The sequence below is a fragment of the Leguminivora glycinivorella genome, chromosome 6, assembly GCF_023078275.1.
Source record: "Leguminivora glycinivorella isolate SPB_JAAS2020 chromosome 6, LegGlyc_1.1, whole genome shotgun sequence".
In the NCBI taxonomy this organism is placed as follows: Eukaryota; Metazoa; Arthropoda; class Insecta; order Lepidoptera; family Tortricidae; genus Leguminivora; species Leguminivora glycinivorella.
Genome location: NC_062976.1, coordinates 4,779,605 through 4,799,309, shown reverse-complemented (window position 1 = coordinate 4,799,309; position 19,705 = coordinate 4,779,605). Strand labels below are relative to the sequence as shown.

At 37.0% G+C, this 19,705-nt stretch overlaps 1 protein-coding gene across 2 annotated transcripts in view; it reads right to left on the bottom strand.

Annotated features, from left to right (window-relative positions):
• Window positions 1-19,705, bottom strand: part of LOC125227454 (RNA pseudouridylate synthase domain-containing protein 2-like) — a 337,736-nt gene that overhangs the window by 52,586 nt on the left and 265,445 nt on the right. For both annotated transcript variants that reach the window (XM_048131777.1, XM_048131778.1), the window contains exons 4-5: window positions 7,413-7,500; window positions 1,105-1,327 (exon numbers count right to left, since the gene is read on the bottom strand). In XM_048131777.1, coding sequence (XP_047987734.1) covers window positions 1,105-1,327; window positions 7,413-7,500 — 311 coding nt within the window. The remainder of the gene's footprint in view (window positions 1-1,104; window positions 1,328-7,412; window positions 7,501-19,705) is intronic.

Genomic DNA, 19,705 nt, shown 5'->3' with positions numbered 1-19,705 from the left:
AAATAAATAATATAAGAGAGAAGAGCTATTTGTCTTCAACTGTGACAACTTTCCCTCTATGGCAAAGTTACCACAATAAGTAAAGTTGCGACGTTTAACGTTTATTTTGTACAATTATCTTATAATAAGTATATTCTGTCCTAAATATTGTCCTAACGTGTAGGTATCTGGCTGCATTTTAGACGGTATACAAGCAGCCATTACTGCAAATGTGCATTCTAGAGCACCATTTGTATCACTTAATCTAACCACTGTGGATTGTGTGGATATAGTTCAGAGTACATCCATCACGGGTTTAGGAAATAAATTATTTGGCTGAATTATTTCTGGTTAACATCTGTACAAAAAGTCAAATTTATTACTTTTGTAATATATATGATACATTTAAAAAAATATGCGTTAACTTTGAAATAGATAAAATACCTTGGAATAACTGCAAATCTTGTTTCGTATGTAATTATAACATTTTGTACTGAGTAAGTAGTTAAACTTAATTGAGATTGTCGAAGTCAGGAATGGTCACGTTTCTACCTCTTTTGCACTCATGTGATGTTCATATACATGATAGCTTCTCTTTTGCACATTCCAGCAGTCTCTAAGCGTTAGCGAAATGACAGGTCTGTTGTTTTAAATTTGGTACGGGTATCAGCACGGGAAGCATGGTCGCGCGATAGACGATAAAATATTAGGCCGTCCCTATCGCACTTACAAATAGTGCGATAGGGACGGCCTGCTATTTTATCGTCTATCGCGCGACCATGCTTCCCGTGTTGAACTTATATAAAATGTTAACATTAAGTACTATCGCAGATATATGATTTCGATATTTTCGAGCCATTTAACGCCATCTGCAAATATAATCTATGGTAACAAGGCATTTTTTCAGTGGTGCCATCTACTTTTTGCACGTCTTTACGCGGTCGCATTGTAATGTATGGGATGGTATAATCTTCTGATATTTAGTTTATGGTAGGTATTATTTATTCCTCATAGTTTTTTTTTCTGTTCCTCATCACGCGTGCGTTGACTTTGAAATCAGCCAAATAACATTTCCCTAAACCCACCAATTCCTATAATTTCATTAAATCATTAAAAAAATCTTACCTATGCACAACATTAGCGAGCAGATCATTATGCTTCAACCGATAGTCGGGGTCCACCCGCTCATAGTTGACTGTGAGCGTGCCCGCGCGGATGCAGCGCTCGTACTCCGCGGCGGGGTGTGCGCGAAACTCGCGCGCGAACACGTCGAGAATCTTCTCGCCGACCCACCGCCCTTTTGTGAATGTCGTGAATGTGAAGTAGTAGGGGTAGACTTTTCTGAGGCCTGCAAAGAAGAAGAAGTTTGTAGGTACTGCTGTTAGGTAGAAATGGTAGAATAGGTTTTTTATTAGCTGCCTTTCTTTGAGAATAAAGAAAATTACTCTCGAAGTAAAACGTGTTGTCACAGTGCATAAATAGACTGACATCTCTCGACACAGGACAACTTTTGATCTGGTTAATTTTTTCCATGTTTTACAATGTTTGCATTATTAAATAGAGTGCACCAGTTATATATGGTAAGCGTGTTCTGTGAATAATAGAAAAAATGGGTTTTTAGTTTCAATGGCCCCCTAGTCGACATTTGCCCTGCTGTACCTTAGTTGATGTACGGAGTTATATATGTCTCTGCAGTTTGCTAAAATAAAACAATATTATTATTAGGGGTATTAGGGATAGAATTTTTTGAGACCTGAACATGATTAACAAAAGTTTTTACTGTTATTTTGCTGCATGTATTTCAAAAATGTCAGAATAAGTTTTTTTATTGTGTGAAGTTCTAGAGTTAACCATTTTTCTAAGTACTTACAGCTTAAAAGAAATTTAAGCAAGGTAAGTGATGAATTATAAAAATGAAAGAAAAGAAATATAAAATGAAATAAACACATAAAACGCGTTAATGGCCATAAAAACCTTGAAAACCAAAATCATCCACCAAATTCAATTTACAGGCAAGCCATTAAATCGGTTATATCATAAATTCTAATCCACCATAAAAAGGCCGGCTCAAAGTTACTCCAATGCAAATTAACTGAAAAACGGCATTGCAGTGCCATGACTCAACGAAACCCTGCCACTAGACATTATTAAAAAACACATAGACATAGAAAAGAATATAGACGGAATGCTTTAAGTAGGATCTTATTAACCTTATATCATCCTGTACACTCTCATGAAGTATGGGTACGGGTACCATATACCTACTGTACTGAAAGAGACAGTTCTTCTCGTTTATGATTTTTTGGTGACCAACTGGCAATAAGTCATAAATTTTAGTAAAGAACACACCTTAGTGGTTTTAAATATCTTAGATTGATTGTACTGGACATGATTACAACAATTTATGACTGATAGCCATGCAGTAAGATCACAAGAGAAAAAAATCGGTACCACAATACTGATTGAAGATCGAGTAGTACCTACACATAAGGTTACAGCGGAGCAAATCTCGACTGGAGGGCAAATGTAACTGATCCATTTTTTCCGTTATTACACTATTAAGTTGAGGTTTACATGTATCCACTGAACACGCAAACCATATATAATTGGTGGATACTCTATTTAATAATTCAAACATTGTAAAACATGGACCAATTACATTTGTCCCCGAAAGTCGAGATTTGCCCCGCTGTACCGTATATCTTTCTTTTTCAGCATAATATTATGGCATGTTGCATGATAATTTGATGTACATATACAGGATGACATATCCTGTTTAAAAGTTGTCGTCTATATTTTTTCTATGTCTATGGTTTCTACAATCTATGAAAAAAACCCCATTCTTGTCTATGAGTCGGTGAAATCGTTAAGGTTCCCTTTAATATTGAGAATCGATTTAATTTGACAGTTAAATGGGTCGGTTTCGGCGAAGGAAAGCGTAATTTTAACTAATTTTCCCATCCTGGGGCCGATTTCGAGGTATTTTTTATTGATGTTAATTATGTTACGTTTCTGTGTGTTATTATTATATTATCGAAATTCACTTTTGAATCGAGATGCCAGCCTTTGCGGGATATTTTAGAATAATATACAGATCTAAACTCATATCTGATATAGTCACTATTTTGAAAAAATCTCGTATCTCACGCTGCTTCTCAAAGTTAAAACGTAGTAAGTCACAAGGAATTTATAATAAATAATGATGTATTATAAATTCCTTGTACATAAATTATAACGTTACGTTAGACAATTACAACGTTAAAAAACTCTAAAAAACTCCCGTGAGACTAGGGTTGCAAAAAAACGGTTTTTTTTCTGGCTTGAAAAAAAACCGTGAAAAAAAAACAGTTTTTTTTCTGGAGTATGTTTTTTTTCTAAAGTACGAAATCTCAAAATTTGCAAAGTAGTTAGTACTTTTATACGGTTTTTTTGACTTAATGTTAACTATTAAACGAATTTAATCAAATAACTTTAATTTCGTTTGGCGTCGGAGAAATGCCATTCGGCTACGGGGCCTGGTCTTATAAAAGTAACATTTACGAAATCTGTAGTTGGTAGTTATCACTATTTACTGTTGGCAACACCACCGGTCCACCGCCTCTCCACCCTACACGCAGCATCGGGGATTCCCCAATAAACGTTTGTATACTGAATGTTAATTGTATTAACATGTACGTTATTGTTATTGAAACACGTTACAACTCACGAAAAACCGTTATTGTCGTATTATTTGTTCATCTGAAAAAAAACCATATTTGGAAAAAAAAAACCATGGTGCTCGGTTTTTTTTCATGTTTTTTTCATAATTCTGAAAAAAAACATTTGGTTTTTTTTTCTATTTACAACCCTACGTGAGACTCATACATATTTAAAAATATTTTAAGCGGGTTACTCACGTATTAAGTCGATATAGCGTTCGACATGTTTCGATCCAATTTCGAGGACCTTTTTCAAGAGTAGCGACCCCGCCTTTACATAGAAAGGTCCTCGAAATTGGATCGAAACATGTCGAACGCTATATCGACTTAATACGTGAGTAACCCGGAAAATATTTTTAAATATGTTAAAAAACTCATTAAAAATTTTAAGTAAGTTTTTGGTTTATAGTACGTACGTATACGTCTAATGGAGTTTTACATCGAGCATATCAAGATTTGAAAACTGCACACCAAAGCGTTGGGGCGGAAAACTTTTTCGCTGTCATGATAAAATATTTATTAAAGTACCTTATACTCGTACTAAAGACATATACAAATCTGCGTTGAAATCAAAGACATATATAATTCCGTATAGATAGAACGCCTCGTAAGCCGCATATCCACGTTGCCGCATAGCCTCTGCATATGCATGCCATACAAAAGCATACAAAGGGCACAGATAAAGCAATAATCCATAGTGAGCGGTCTTACAAAGTCTGCCCGTGAATGGCAAACGTGGCTAAGCCGATTACTGAACTGCAGTCTGGGCATGGCTGCTAGCAATTTGGCTGCATTTGTTTAAGGTGCAGTGAGTTCAGGCTAACGTGTTAATTGTTCACGCTATGTCGTCACACCTCGGACAATGGCGATCAAATATATGAAAGAGGCGCGTCCTACGCAGACAGTCGAAGCTCGTGTCGGTGAACGCGTACCATGATTGTATGAGTGAGATATGACAGGTCGACCAGCGCAACTGTGAGGTAGCCGAGAGCGGATGGGAGGCACTTTCAGTGGAGAGTGAGAGTGGCCATACTGTACGATAGTACTCATTATTATACTGTGTCGTCGTAGTCATCTCTTTATCTCTATTTTGAATAGCAATAGGAACACTTGCGTTCACCACAGTAGGTATGTATGCGATTTTCATGTTAACTACGACACTCTGATGGCCTAAAGAAGGTCTTGTTCATTGTCATTTTTTTCCTGGGTTCTGGTTCTGGGTTTTTTCTGGGTCCTGGGTTCGAAACCCGGTAAGGGCATATATTTGTGTGATGAGCACAGATATTTGTTCCTGAGTCATGGATGTTTTCTATGTATATAAGTATGTATTTATCTATTTAAGTATGTATATCGTCGCTTAGCACCCATAGTACAAGCTTTGCTTAGTTTGGGACTAAGTTGATCTGTGTAAGGTGTCCCCAATATTTATTTATTTTATTTATTTATTTTTCCATATTACTCGCGAGTTTTTAGAAGCAATTTCGATATCAACGTTTTGTGCATTTATTTAAATTTCAGCATGAAAGAAGCGTTCCTATGTTCGAGTTTTTGTAATTGAATATAAATCATGGATCATGGTTTAATTCATTAGAACCGATCAAATTTACTAGAAGAAGACAAGCTTGCTTTTCACATTACGATCTGAACAACCGATTGATCAAAAACTTGTCTGGCTGATGCTCCTGCACCTTTAGCTTCTACTTCAATAAATAAAATAATTTCATAACCAGTAAAAGATCAAATTGACAAGTAAAAAAGTATAATGTGACTTATAATACTAAAACGTTTAGAGCTTTTCATATCCATTACAAGAATAAAACGAATGGTAGAAGTATAAAAATGCCAATTTTTCGCAACCTCTATCATGAGTTCTCACGTTTTAATATTGGTTACTCGATAGCATACACCTTCCGAAAAACAGACTAAACAGCGCCTCCATACGGTTCCAAGGACCAAAAATTATACACATTTTCAGTAGTAAGTATTTAATGACCGGTCTTTAAGAATGTCTCATCCTCCTTGCGTTATTCCGGCATTTGCCCTGGCTCAGGAGCCTGGGGTCCGCTTTGACAACTAACCCCAAAATTTGGCAAAGGCACAAGTTTTTACAGAAAGCGATTGCCACCTGACCTTCCAACCCGAACTAGGCCTTATTGGGATTAGTCCGGTTTCCTCACGATGTTTTTCCTTCACCGAAAAGCGACAGGCAAATATCAAATGACATTTCGCACGTTCCGAAAAACTCATTGGTAGGTACGAGCCGGGGTTCGAACCCGCGACTTCCGGATTGAAAGTCGCACGCTATTACCACTAGACACCAGCGCTCTCTGTAAGAATGTATATGATAGTTCTGTTATATTAAAATCTTTAAAAACCCAATGGTAAAGGTTGTGGCGTACCCTCACGCGTCAGGCTTACCGCTCTCATTTTCCCCTGACCCACTTACCCCAATCCAATTTGTTGGGGAAGATTGGCAGAGACGTTACAAATCGACGCCAATTGATTCGATAGTAGGCAATCCTCTTGTTGAGTATGCGTGGAAATGGATGCATAGGGTGAGAAGCGGGGAATTCACAATTTGCGTCAAAAGTAGGTACCTATTGTACTTCTAGTAAAAATTTAATTCCAAAAGATAACTTAACCGGTAAGACTCGTTTTTGAAGTACTGAGCAACTTGGCAAGTTAGACGTCTTCGAAAAAGCATTTAAATCAATTGAAAACAAAACGTAGGTTTTAAATGAAGTAAATTACGTTTAGTGCTTGAAAATGAAGTCTTCTGCTGGGAATAAATAAATAAACAAATATTGGGGACACCTTACACAGATAAACTTAGCCCCAAACTAAGCAAAGCTTGTACTATGGGTGCTAAGCGACGATATACATACTTAAATAGATAAATACATACTTATATACATAGAAAACATCCATGACTCAGGAACTAATATCTCTGGTCATTACACAAATAGATGCCCTTTCCGGGATTCGAACCCAGTTATTACTTACTGAGCCACACCACTGAATACTTGAGCTAAACCATAAAACAAGTTCGGACAACCGATTGAGTCACAGCTTATTACGCTTGAGTTACGCTTACACCTATGTAAGATAACTATGAGTTGATGCTTGCCGTATCATGTTAAACTTCAAGTCGTATGTTTAAGCAGTCATGACTACTTAAAGGCCACACCCCAAAAATGTTTTTTGGAGAAAACTGATGTCAAAGTTTTGACACAATACGACGGAAGAAGAAGAAGAAGAAGAAGAATAAGAATAAATTATTGAAAAAACACCTAATTGCTAATGTTACATTTATGCGTTTACTACGTGATGTGTTACGTGCACCCGAACTAGGAAAAGAATCCTGTATCTCGGACAAAGAGATACAGGATTCTATTCTTACGAGTAAACTCGTGGATGCTGTATGTGTGTATTAAGCCTAACGTATGTGGGTGAATCAACTCTTTCTTGCCTGTTGTTGCCATGGTTACGGTCCCCTGAGTCACGTTGGTTGTATGCAAAATTATGCTACTGAAATTATGCAAGCATGCATGAAGTCCATGTTTGTAAGTGGCAAATTAAGGAAAGGGCTTGTTAACACCACAAAAATGCATGTCTGGATAGTTTAAGTAGCATAATTTTGCATAAAACCAGCGTGACTCAGGGGGCCGTAACCATGGCAATAACAGGCAAGAAAAAGTTGATTCACCCATACCTATGTGTGTAGGAAAGTGTTACCATTTTCGATGTAGTAGGAAGTCTCGTTGTACCGGTCGTCTGTGAACCCCGGCCTCTTCGCCTTTAGCGCCTTGGTCTCTAACTTTGCCTGTAACAAAAAAAAACTTCGGTTATAAGAAACGCTTTTGATACGCAATTTTATTTGAACTATACAGGGTGTTTGGCACATGACAACATCATCCTCCTTGCGTTATTCCGGCATTTGCCACGGCTCAAGGGAGCCTTGGGTCCGCTTTTGACAACTAATACCAAGATTTGGCGTAGGCGCTAGTTTTTACGAAAGCGACTGCCACCTGACCTTCCAACCCGAAGGGTAACTAGGCCTTATTGGGATTGTCCGGTTTCCTCACGATGTTTTTCCTTCACCGAAAAGCGACTGGCAAATATCAAATGACATTTCGCACATAATGAATAACTCATTGGTACAAGCCGGGGTTCGAACCCGCAACTTCCGGATTGAAAGTCGCACGCTCTTACCGCTAGGCCACCAGCGCTTTTTGGTTCAAATTTCCTATAATTTGTACACTTGTCGTTGTCTCCTTATCTTATCCCCGCCGACAATATTTGACGGTCCGTGCATGGCACGCTACGGGTATGATCGGTGATGGAACGGGCTGGTATGCATAGCCTCATACTTTGTAATACAAAGAATATTTTTTTGTCTGACACGTTCATAGCACGGTCATAGCTTGATATGGTCAAATGGTGTAATGGGTTTCCACCTTTAAGGATTAATTTTATTAGTGTTTGTTAGAAAATAACAAACTTTACTAACTTTCATGAGGGAAAAAACTACAAATCACAGCAAAGTTGTCACTTCCCGGCTGACTCGAAGATAAGCGCAATGAAGAAGTTTTGATGGAAAAGTAATCCGCAAAATATTCGACAAACCTAATAATAGATTGACAGAATATTCAAATATTGTGCGATGAAATGCAGGAGCGTATTCTGAGGCGAACTTTGGAAAAACTTGGACTGTAATTTATTTTACACTACAATCCCAAATGACAGAAAAAGTGAGTCACCCATACAGTGGCGGCTGGTGAACATTTCTGCTAGGCAACACTGAGCAAAAAGAAACTTACCTTATCATTAGGTACTTTACTAGTAATTAATTTTAGGGAAGCCTGTGGGAATCGGCTTGTATGGAATGGACCAGCCTCTGGTGCACCCATATATATCACCCTACGTATTAAAAAGTGAAAACACTGTTCGAATTCGATTTCATGTCAAAGTTACCCTCAATATAAACTTACAATGAGAATGAAAATTAAAATATGTCTTATAAAATTAAATCAACCACAAAATAAATTCAAAATAAAGTGTATTTTTGTAGGGCCTTTTTTCTGTGGTAAAGCGTTCTAAACTCATGGTATCGTCACAGAATCGGGACAAAAAGTTACGTCTGCCGGGGCCCGCTGCGAAATGAGAAAAGTTCCAAAAACGAAACAACCGGCCTTTTCATTTATTCCCGTGTCGCGCTTAACGGAAATTGGGGACTCAAAAAAGTAATATATGATTTTGGGATTGTTTCGCATTGGGTATTGATTTGAGTGCTATGTTGACAATATAATGGGAATTATTATTTACTAGCTTTTCAAAAAATGGCCCAACTATGAAACTCTAAACTGAGCATAGTCTGACGTTTGCCTCACTACCCCAGTGGGAAATATTAATAAAAACCCGCACCGTTTGCAAATCACTGTTTAATCCGCGCCAGACAATGTTACTGCACTCATGCCTGCCACGGGCAGATGCTGCCAATTAAATACAGCTTCCAACTCTCATAATAGCAGTAAATGGAAATGTGGAAGTAGTGGAGGTTTTTAGATTTTTTACTACAGACTTGACTAGAAATATGTTAAAAAATAAAATTTAAAATAGTGTGAAGTTCATAGGAAAAATCATTTTTTTTCTTTTAGATTTTTGCTTTTCTGAATAAAAAATCACTTAGTGAGACGTACTAATAGCAGACGAAATTATGCACGTGAAAATATGTCACCGTGGAATAAGTAGTCTGAATAGACTAAAGATCCATAATTTGTGTTCAAAAGTAGGTCTGTAGGTGTAAATAAATGTTAGCAAGATCTTCCTTAAGCCACTTAAGGGTAAATGAAAATATTACACTACCAAATTACTAGGTTAAAGGTAGGTCGCTCCATGACATATCCGCTTGGTTAACTGACAAATGATGTAACTACCAGAAAATGTATTTTTTTTGTATTCATGTTTTAAGTACACAGTATAGATCTAATTGATGAACCAATGCACATTAGAAACATGAATATTTTTGCAAAGGAATCAAATAATAATAATCACGTTTGAACTAACTATAGACACATTTTAATATAGTGTCAACAATCAACACAACACGTTTCGTTACCCTCGTCGTCACTCAAAAAGGGAAGATCGTTTCCAGGAGTATAATCACAATTTTCGCCAACCATGTTCATATTATTCATCCATCATTTAATCCCAGGCATCGTTCGCGCCTCGATTCAATCACAAAGGGTAAATTCGAGTTTTAATTATACAATTCATTCCGATTCCGTACAGCTATTCACAAAGGGAGATTCCTGCAGTTTCTGACATATCGGCATTTTTATGCGACATAACGTAGACTAAAAAATACTTTTTTAATTAATTTTTAGGTGTTATTATGGCTCGTCGATGATTCCGCCAACATCAAGGTGTAGGAAGACACGTGTTTTATGAAGACAATTGGCCACTGAGGTCTACATTTTTAACCGACTTCAAAAAAGGAGGAGGCCAGCCTGCGTATGGTTAGGTGGGGCAAACAGGAAATGGCAAGGCGACGAACAGGTCTGGTACCGACTACAAAAATAATTGATTTGTTTATAATTTGGATGTTTAGATTATTGCAATCCGATAAGAAATCTGAATTCAAAGGTTTATTATTTTTGGCTTTTTAGTTTCTCTGTGTTTTGTAACACGCGTATTTCCGAAGGCGGTTTTATTTTTTCAGCCACTGATTCAATCACTGATTGATATACTTTTGCCTGTGATATTGGGTTGCTTAGTTACCTATTTAATTTAGTTGCATATTGCAATGAAATGAAATAAATATTTATTTTTCAAGTAGGCATATTACAATGTGCATATGAACGTCAAATAAAGCTACGCCGGCTCTAGAGCCCTAATATGCCTCAGTCTCGAGAAGATTTCAGTCTCCCCTCAGTTGGAGGGAGGTATCCACTATGAGACCGGCAAGAAACTCGAAGGCCACATCTTTTCAAAACATTACATCTTATAATTAACATGCATTAAAAAACAAGATACATTTTAACATGCAAAAGTATTCACCAAAAAAAAAATTGAGTAGGTATACCTATCGGGAACCCTAAGTATATAAGATTAAATTCTGATTAATTGCAACATAAATACTGATAGACCTGTATTAAAGCGATCCCAAAACTTTGCGAACAACCCTCCTGTAAGTCCATACCCAGTGAAAATGTTTGTGTAATCGATTACGCGCGACTTTTGAGGCAATCATTAATATCTCCGACGCCCCGAATTTCATTTCACTTTGCTTTTCAGTAGCCATTTTGACGGCAATTTAAACATTGTTTTGATTTTAATTTGAAAGCCTCCTGGCAAGCAAGCATGGTCGTTACGTGGTGGAATGTTTATAGTGACCCTGCGACACTCCACCCAAGGCGGAGACGGAATTCGTTTGTGGTTTTAGACGGTAGTCCTACACTGGTTAGTACGTTATCGCCCTTAGTCCCCCGGACCGGATGGCGTGCATAAGACCGTCCCAATCGCACTTACAAATAGTGCGATAGGGACGGCCTGATGTTTTATCATTTATCGCGCGACCTTGCCTTGGACCGGTTTCTTATTATTTTGGACTAGACAACCAGTTTTATATCAAGCCGATAAAGTTCGTTTGTCCTTTTATATCACACCAATACGTCGGAAAGGGACTAAGGAACTGTATCGGCTTGATAACTTTAAAGTACGTTTATGAATAAGGGGGTAAGCATATTAAGGATCATAAAAAGTTTTTGTAAAAAGATACGAGCAAATTTCATCTGAACGATAAGCAATAACGCACCTTATACTATTTTTTTTAAATTATGAATATAGGCTTATTCTTGGCCACAGACTAGCTAAAGGCAAAGATGTGGCCTACGATGGAGTGATCTCGCCCAGAAGATGCCTGTTCACCCTAGATTTGAAGGTTGCGGGTGTCTACGCCACACATTGAGACAGCCACATCGTCATCCTCCTTGCGGTATCTCGGCATTTGCCACGGCTCATGGGAGCCTGGGGTCCGCTTTGATAACTAATTCCAAGATTTGGCGTAGGCACTAGCACGAAAGCGACTGCCATCTGACCTTCCAACCCGAAGGGTAAACTAGACCTTATTGGAATTAGTCCGGTTTCCTCACGATGTTTTCCTTCACCGAAAAGAGATTGGCAAATATCAAATGACATTTCGTACATAAGTTCCGAAAAAGTTATTGGTGCGAGCCGGGGTTCGAACCCGCGACCTTACGGAACGAAAGTCGCACGTACTTACCGCTAGGTTACCAGCGCTTCATACCACTAAAGTTAAATAACTTGCCGATTTACATATAATGGTATCTTTTAGACGTAGGTAATATGTCTCCGTCATAAAAGTAAAACACAAACAAATGAAAGTAGCACATGATCTAACTTTTCATCCTGATATTAATAATAAAAGTTGGGGTATTATAATAAATACAAAAAGTTACAAAGCCTCCGGCTTATACATTAATACTCATAAAGATTGAGCCTCATTTCATTCCTAACTTTCAGAACGTCGTATGTTGATAGGGTAAACGCGTCAGTTAAGACGATACAAGATGGGTCAATTCTCCATACAAACGCTCTCGACTATTTCCTCCCTGGTTTTTGAAGACAGAGCAATGATTTCTTCAACACAGATTATTATTATTTTTATCTGTGTCGGACCGTTTTGATTTTTTTAATATTATTATTTTCGAAGACGCTGGATCCCATCAAAAATTTCCTGGCGCAAAAAAAGGTGTGGTATTGAAAATTGGTAACAATTAGGCAAAAAAACTAAACAGTCCGAGACAGATTATTTTATTGTTATTCAAATTCTCAAATTTCGTTACGATTGATTAAGATTTGAAGGAGGAAACAGTCGAGAGCGGAAACTCGATTTTAAAGATTTTTTTCGCAATATCTTTTAACTGAGTTTGTTCTTAATGGACATTTTTTTTCTGATAAATCTAGTTAATAACACTAGTATATTTAACTATAGTTACGCTCATTTCCATTTTAGCATTTTCGCTCCTGTAGCGTCTTAAGGTATGTGGTTTCGTATGAGGACATTTAGGGTAAATGATTGTAAATCCAACTTTGGGGTTGCGTTGCGGATGTGTGGTTGGCTGATCTGATGAATTTCGAGTGGAATGAGACGTGTTTTATTCGATCTATCCTCGCTCGAGTTACGTGAAGGATCACATTCAGAGGTTATACGCTGATGCGCACGTGTAGGCAGTCTTTAATTGCGCGATTCTCTGAAACACTACACTGTACAGTTTAATTTGTGGAATGAATTTTCATGTGTAGTATTTACTACGAACTTCAAAATCATCAATGCAGTTACAATCTAGGGATGTCATACAAAGTGTAACCTTTTTTTTAATACCACGTCGGTGGCAAACAGGTATACGGCCCGCCTGATGGAAAGCGGTCACCGCAACCTATGGACGCCTGCAACTCAAGGGGTGTCACATGCGCGTTGCTGACCTATTAGAAATTTGTACACTCCTGTTTTGAAGAATATCCATAAATACTGTGGTTCATCGGGAATACCTGGGCAGGGAGCTCATTCCACAGCCGGAGCGTTCGCGGGAGGTAACTACTGGCGCAGAAAGGACATACCTGTATATGTATTTTCAGTGACAGTACGTCGACAGGCGGAGCACTGTCAGCGAAAGGGTTAACCAATATTTACATATCGATGTCAATATCCTTCAACAAGTCATTTAGCCGCGACGCATTACTTTTGACTTTCATGTCAGAAGCGCTGGTGGCTAGCGGTAAGAGCGTGCGACTTTCGATCCGGAGGTCGCGGGTTCGAACCCACCAATGAGTTTATCTAAACTTATGTGCGAAATGTCATTTGATATTTGCCAGTCGCTTTTCGGTGAAGGAAAACATCGTGAGGAAACCGGACTAATTCCAATAAGGCCTAGTTACCCTTCGGGTTGTAAGGTCAGATGGCAGTCGCTTTCGTAAAAACTAGTGCCCACGCCAAACCTGGGCATTAGTTGTCAAGATAACGTAAGGAGGATGATGATTCTCATGTCATAAATCAATCCAGTTTACGTTATTTTTGTTTATTTACCTTATTTTTACTAAAAAAATAAATCATTGTACAAAAACTGTTTTAGAAAATGTGTCAAAACCCAGGCGAAGATACGAAACTTTACGGTAATACCTAAATAATTTCTACCAGTCAATATTCAGGCGAAGTATTTTATTGGCAGACTAAACTAAATCTGTATGCATTGAACGTAATATGTTTGTTCTCGAGTATACCTCAATGTAAATATCGTAAAGTATACTTTCAACAGAATAGCTACTTATAAAGAACGGTGTTTTGACTTCGCGAAGCGTTCGGCGGAAGCACGATTTGCGGAGTTTACACGAAATCGCTTGTAAATCAAAGGTTATTCCAAACGCTTATAGTTTTTAGTAACCGCTACCCTCGCGGTTCAATATTGGAATCTTTCGCTTGCTCGGGTGTCAATATTGGCACGTGCGGTTAAAAAACAACTTAGCCCCCCTTGTAAAACAAATAACTACTTATAGCAACAAGCAAAGAGAATGGATATTGAGGATACTGGTCTAAAGAAAATTCGAATGACAAATGGCGATAAGTAAGCCAAACAAAAACAAACCTCTTTTCTTAAGTGGTTCGTTAGTTATTATCTTGAATCTGAGCGGAAATTGCTATTAAATTTGTCGACACATGATTAAAACATTTAGAACCTTAGTGATGACAATTCATGTATTTTAACTAATGGGATTACTAGTAGAGCCCTCTAACCGAGCAATTAAAGGGTTTTCCCGCTGTTTCTGAGATGTTTTCTTCTCTGAGACTTTATGTATCTTTGGCTACAAGTCTAATTATTACACGTTCAAACCTGTAACGCCAGGTTTGAAGGATCCTGATCTCTGCAATAAGGACCAATTTCTGTTTGGATCTTAGATGAATAAGTCCTTTTTGCGCTTAAAACTTAAGCAAGCGCAGTAATGGAAATTCACATACGAAAAGTGTGTTGTGACAGAGGAAGACTATATTATAGTTATTTGTTATACAAGGGGGCAAAGTTGTATTTTAACGCCGAGTGTGGAATTGAAAAACGAGCAAGTGAAAGGATTGTATAGTTGAACCACGAGCGAAGCGAGTGGTTCGAGAATAGAATCCTGAACTTGCTAGTTTTTTAACACACGAGAAGTAAAATACATTTGCACCCGAGTGTAACACAAAACTTTTCCCCTCACTATAGCGAGGAAACTACAACTCAAAAAATGCGCTTATCACTGCTTCCAGTAGTTCCACAGGTGATAAATCATCTTTATTACTAGATTCACCTGCTTTTATCAATTTTAAAGCAGTTAGTTTGACTTTACTCAAGGTCAAATTAATTTACCCTCTAGTGGATAAAATGCGTTTTTACCCGCTGGTATTAAAGGACAAAACACGTGTTTCCGAGCTAGTGAGGGGAAAAAAAATAAAAATAAAATTGTAAAGATATGTAAGCCCTGTCTTTGTTAGGCCGGAAACTTTTGGACCGCACTACGTATATTTGCATTTAGTGTAGTTTTTTCTCTGGACAGCTGTATCGACATACACATTTTATGTGAACCATATTGAAATATTTTAATATGGAAATTTATTTCTGAATTAAACGATATTTTATTTACAACTAGGGAACAAATCAAATTATTTTATTGAATATTTTTGATTTGTTCTTTTTTCAAGTAGTCACACTACTATATATAAATTATAAACTGAAATAGATATCATACACGAAAGAAAAAACGGCAAGGCCCACTGGTGGCCGAGCCGGGAATCGAACCCGGGTCTTCAGCTTACGCAGCTAACGTCCTTACCACTAGACTTGCGGCGGCGGGCGGGCGTGTGGTCTAGTGATAAGGACGTTAGCCGCGTAAGCTGAAGACCCGGGTTAGACAGTAGTTATGTTTAAACATAATCTCTATTTAATAAGTCAAAGAGAAAAATATAAAATAAATGAATTGCAGTGACGTCACTCCTCAGTATTTCATAGTAAAAGGAAGGGGAGCATATCAAAATGAAATTTGAAATTTTTGGTGTGTGACTTGAACTTCTACTTCCAATTGTCGTTTTAGAATACCTTAATTTATAGCGTAAGCGTCATGAACTTATATAATTTTTGGTATTAACACATATATAAATTATAATTTCTCATATTCATTGTAGATACCCTAAAATCTCAATTTAGACACTTTCTAACAACGCCAATTGTAAGTTCTAAGCTTTATCGTAACTTTTTATAGGTTAATTTATTTATAAATGGAAACAGCTGTTTCAGTAATCTCCAGCATAGTTCCGAAATGCCCGTAATAGTTTCATTAATTGGTCCAAGCGGAATTTAATAGTACTTTCGTAGTTCCAACTATTTGGTTGTTTATAACATTTCAGAGGCAATTTAGCTATAAATAGTTTATTTTGTAACAACGAGATGTTGTTAAGGAATTTTAGTTGTGTAGAAATCATTCTAAAATGGCGATATGTTGCTAGGCAAAGTGACGGCGGGTGGACTAAAATATCAACGGAATGGTAGCTCCTTACGGCTCAGCCACGACATTGGTCTAAGCGCGACAGCGGTGAGCGGCGGCCATACATTGGAGCGAGACACAGCGATGGGACTTTTCATTCACTCGTATGACTGCCGCTCGCCGCTGCCGCGCTTACGGCCCAGCCACGACATTGGTCTAAGCGCGACAGCGGTGAGCGGCAGCCGTACGTGCGAATGAAAAGTCCCATCGCTGTGTCTCGCTCCAATGTATGGCCGCCGCCCACCGCTGCCGCGCTTAGCCCAATGTCGTGGCTGGGCCGTTAGACCAATGTCGTGGCTGAGCCGTTAGATGTATGAAGCGCTTGGCGTCCGTTGGTAAGTCCATAACAAGGTAAGTACCTATAACAAATACGATACCAACTGTCCACGGATCCTCTATTTTTGTTACACACTGTATATATATTATATGTACAACTAGGTAAACCTTCTTTAGAATAGACAGAATATTTTTTCTAAAAATTCAACAGGTAAAAACCCGCACCCAACAGGAAAACTCAAGAATTCAAATTTTAAACAAAGTCCCCGAGATTGACGCAAGCAAACATTTTTCATACACAATTTACTCGAAAAACGTTTTGCTTGTCCAAAAATTGCCTTCAAACAGTATAATGAACTCGAGATGGACCAGGGGTCAAGGATTCTTAGGGTTTGTATGGAAGGTTGAACTCTGGTTGGATGAGAATTGCAGTACATTAACTGTCAAGTGGGGATGGCGACGTTGTGCCTCTTCAAGACGCGTAATGTATTTAAATTAGGTCGGGGACGTAGTGAGGGGGATGTGTTAGAAAAAAGTATCGATGGTTTTAGGTTTTATATTAGAGGGAAAATATTATGACTTGTATTTAAAAGGAATTTATGATATTGTCTTATATTTTGTTTATATTTATGTTTTTAATTTATACTTTTATTTTACTACTTAGGTTCAAAGGCACTTCTGCATGTATTAAAAATATACTGTTAACGTACACACATATAAACAATTAAACATTACACTACACACATACTATCACATAGTTTTTCTCTTCTTACTAGTGTAAAAATTATTTAATTATGGTTTGTTCTATTATTAATTTAGGATACAAATTTTTCATTTTAATGATTAAATAAATTATATTTTATTATATTTAACACATAGGTACATTTAATTTACTTCAACTTCAACTATAAAGGTACATTTAGTAACATTTCAAATTTCAAGTCTATACATGTCTGATAGGAAATATTAATAGGCTAGTAATGAAGTGTCGCCGTAGTCAAAGAACACATCGCAACAAAACGTACAATAATTAAAACTTTAAACACTACAATCAAATCCCCAATATCCACAAATGGTTTTTGTCCGTGTTTCTACAACACAAAGGAACCTTTATCCAATTTTATAAAACAATGACGTAATAAGAGCTGGTCGTTGGACAATGACTTGACATATAATCAATATTTCAGAGGTATAGTAACCTGTTTAATGGATACCCTTTTGTTTCCAATTAAATAGACACTTTCATGAAATAATACAAAGTGTAATAATTTTGTGTCATTTCACTAATATCAAGATAACAATGAAAACAAAACAGTATTTTTTTCATTTTCCTATTTTCAGGAATTTGACAATCTTTTAGTTTTGAAAATAGGTAATTATGTTTTTATTTTGGTGTTTACGAGGTGACCTGGATAGGAATTAGTTTAACCAAAACACCTCTTTTTCATTTCTAATTTGGTTACTTGAAATGATATATGATTAGATTTTCGTGAGACCATACAATAACTGTTTAAAAGCATGTTTGTACGGTCGAGTACGCAAACATCTTTACAAGCCAACATGCCAAAAATATATCTACACGTCTCTATGACAAAACAATAAGCTCGTGTATACATATATTTGGAATGTTAGTCTGTAAAGGCATTGCATATGTTTTTAACCGACTTCAAAAAAGGAGGAGGTTCTCAATTCGACTGAATTTTTTTTTTTTATTTTTTTTTTATTTTTTTTTTGTATGTATGTTACTCGATATCTCCGAGAATCGTGGACCGATTTTCAAAATTTTTTTTTTGATCGAACTGGTATAACCCCGAGATGGTCCCATTGGTACCAAGTCAGGGTCTGATGATGGGATCTTGGAGAAATCGAGGGAACTCTTCAAATGTTATAGGCACATGTAATGTTTTTAGTGTATTTTTAAAAGGTACACCAGTATTTACGCCTGACGCTAGTAATTTTATGTGGCTGAGCTGATGATGGAAGGTCAACTCCTCAATGGTTAGGAGTTAAAGGATAATTCTTTCACTACTGTACATATATTCGGACTGATACATATTATATCACTAGGAACCACTAAAAATCAACAAATAAATTAACTTTTTAACAAAAAATAAAACCGCCTTCAAAAATAAGCGCGTAACAAAACACGGAGAAACTAAAAAGCAAAAAATAATAAACCTTTGAATTCAGATTTCTTATCGTATTGCAATAATCTATACATCCAAATTATAAACAAATCAATTATTTTTGGAGTCGGTACCAGCCTGTGTATGGTTGGGTGGGACAAACAGACAATAGCAAGGCGACGAACAGGTCTGGTACCGACTACAAAAATAATTGATTTGTTTATAATTTGGATGTATAGATTATTGCAATACGATAAGAAATCTGAATTCAAAGGTTTATTATTTTTTGCTTTTTAGTTTCTCCGTGTTTTGTTACGCGCTTATTTTTGAAGGCGGTTTTATTTTTTGTTAAAAAGTTAATTTAATCAACTGACACTGACAAACAACTTTTGGTCATTCACCAATGTATTCGAGACATGTTGCCAACTGCAATATGATAAACGTAATTAGAACCATGCTTTTTAATATTAGATTTCGTTTACCATTAATCCAAAAAATAACGTGACAATAAAAAAACACCCAGGCCTTTAATACACTGTCAATGTTCCAGACCATTCAGGTACTAGTTCAGCAATAGGTTGTTTACGGGGGCCGTTGTCGATAAATCTCCGGGCGGCGAGTGCGCCGTAAATAACAGAGTTCCCGGCGGATAGCCTGGATACACTTGCAGGTGGTAACGAATTATTAAGTCCAGGTTTAGGTAGTATTGTGTCGGTTTTGTGGGGCACAAACAATTACGTGTAACAGTGACTTCAATTTGAGATGTAAGAATACGTGTTTTAATTACTACTTTTTTAACAGACAGAGCAAATCTAGGAAAAATTTTGGTAAAATGCAAAATGTACACAATATTCAAAGTACTAAGACATTTAGAAATAAACAAAGTATTATCAATTACCTAAAGGTGATTTGTATTTTACGGAGATATTCCGAAGAGAAAAAATGTCGGGGAAGGTGACAATACAAGTGTATTTAATATATATTATATTTACACAGGTAGGACGTTATGATTGACATTTATCAACTTTTTAATAG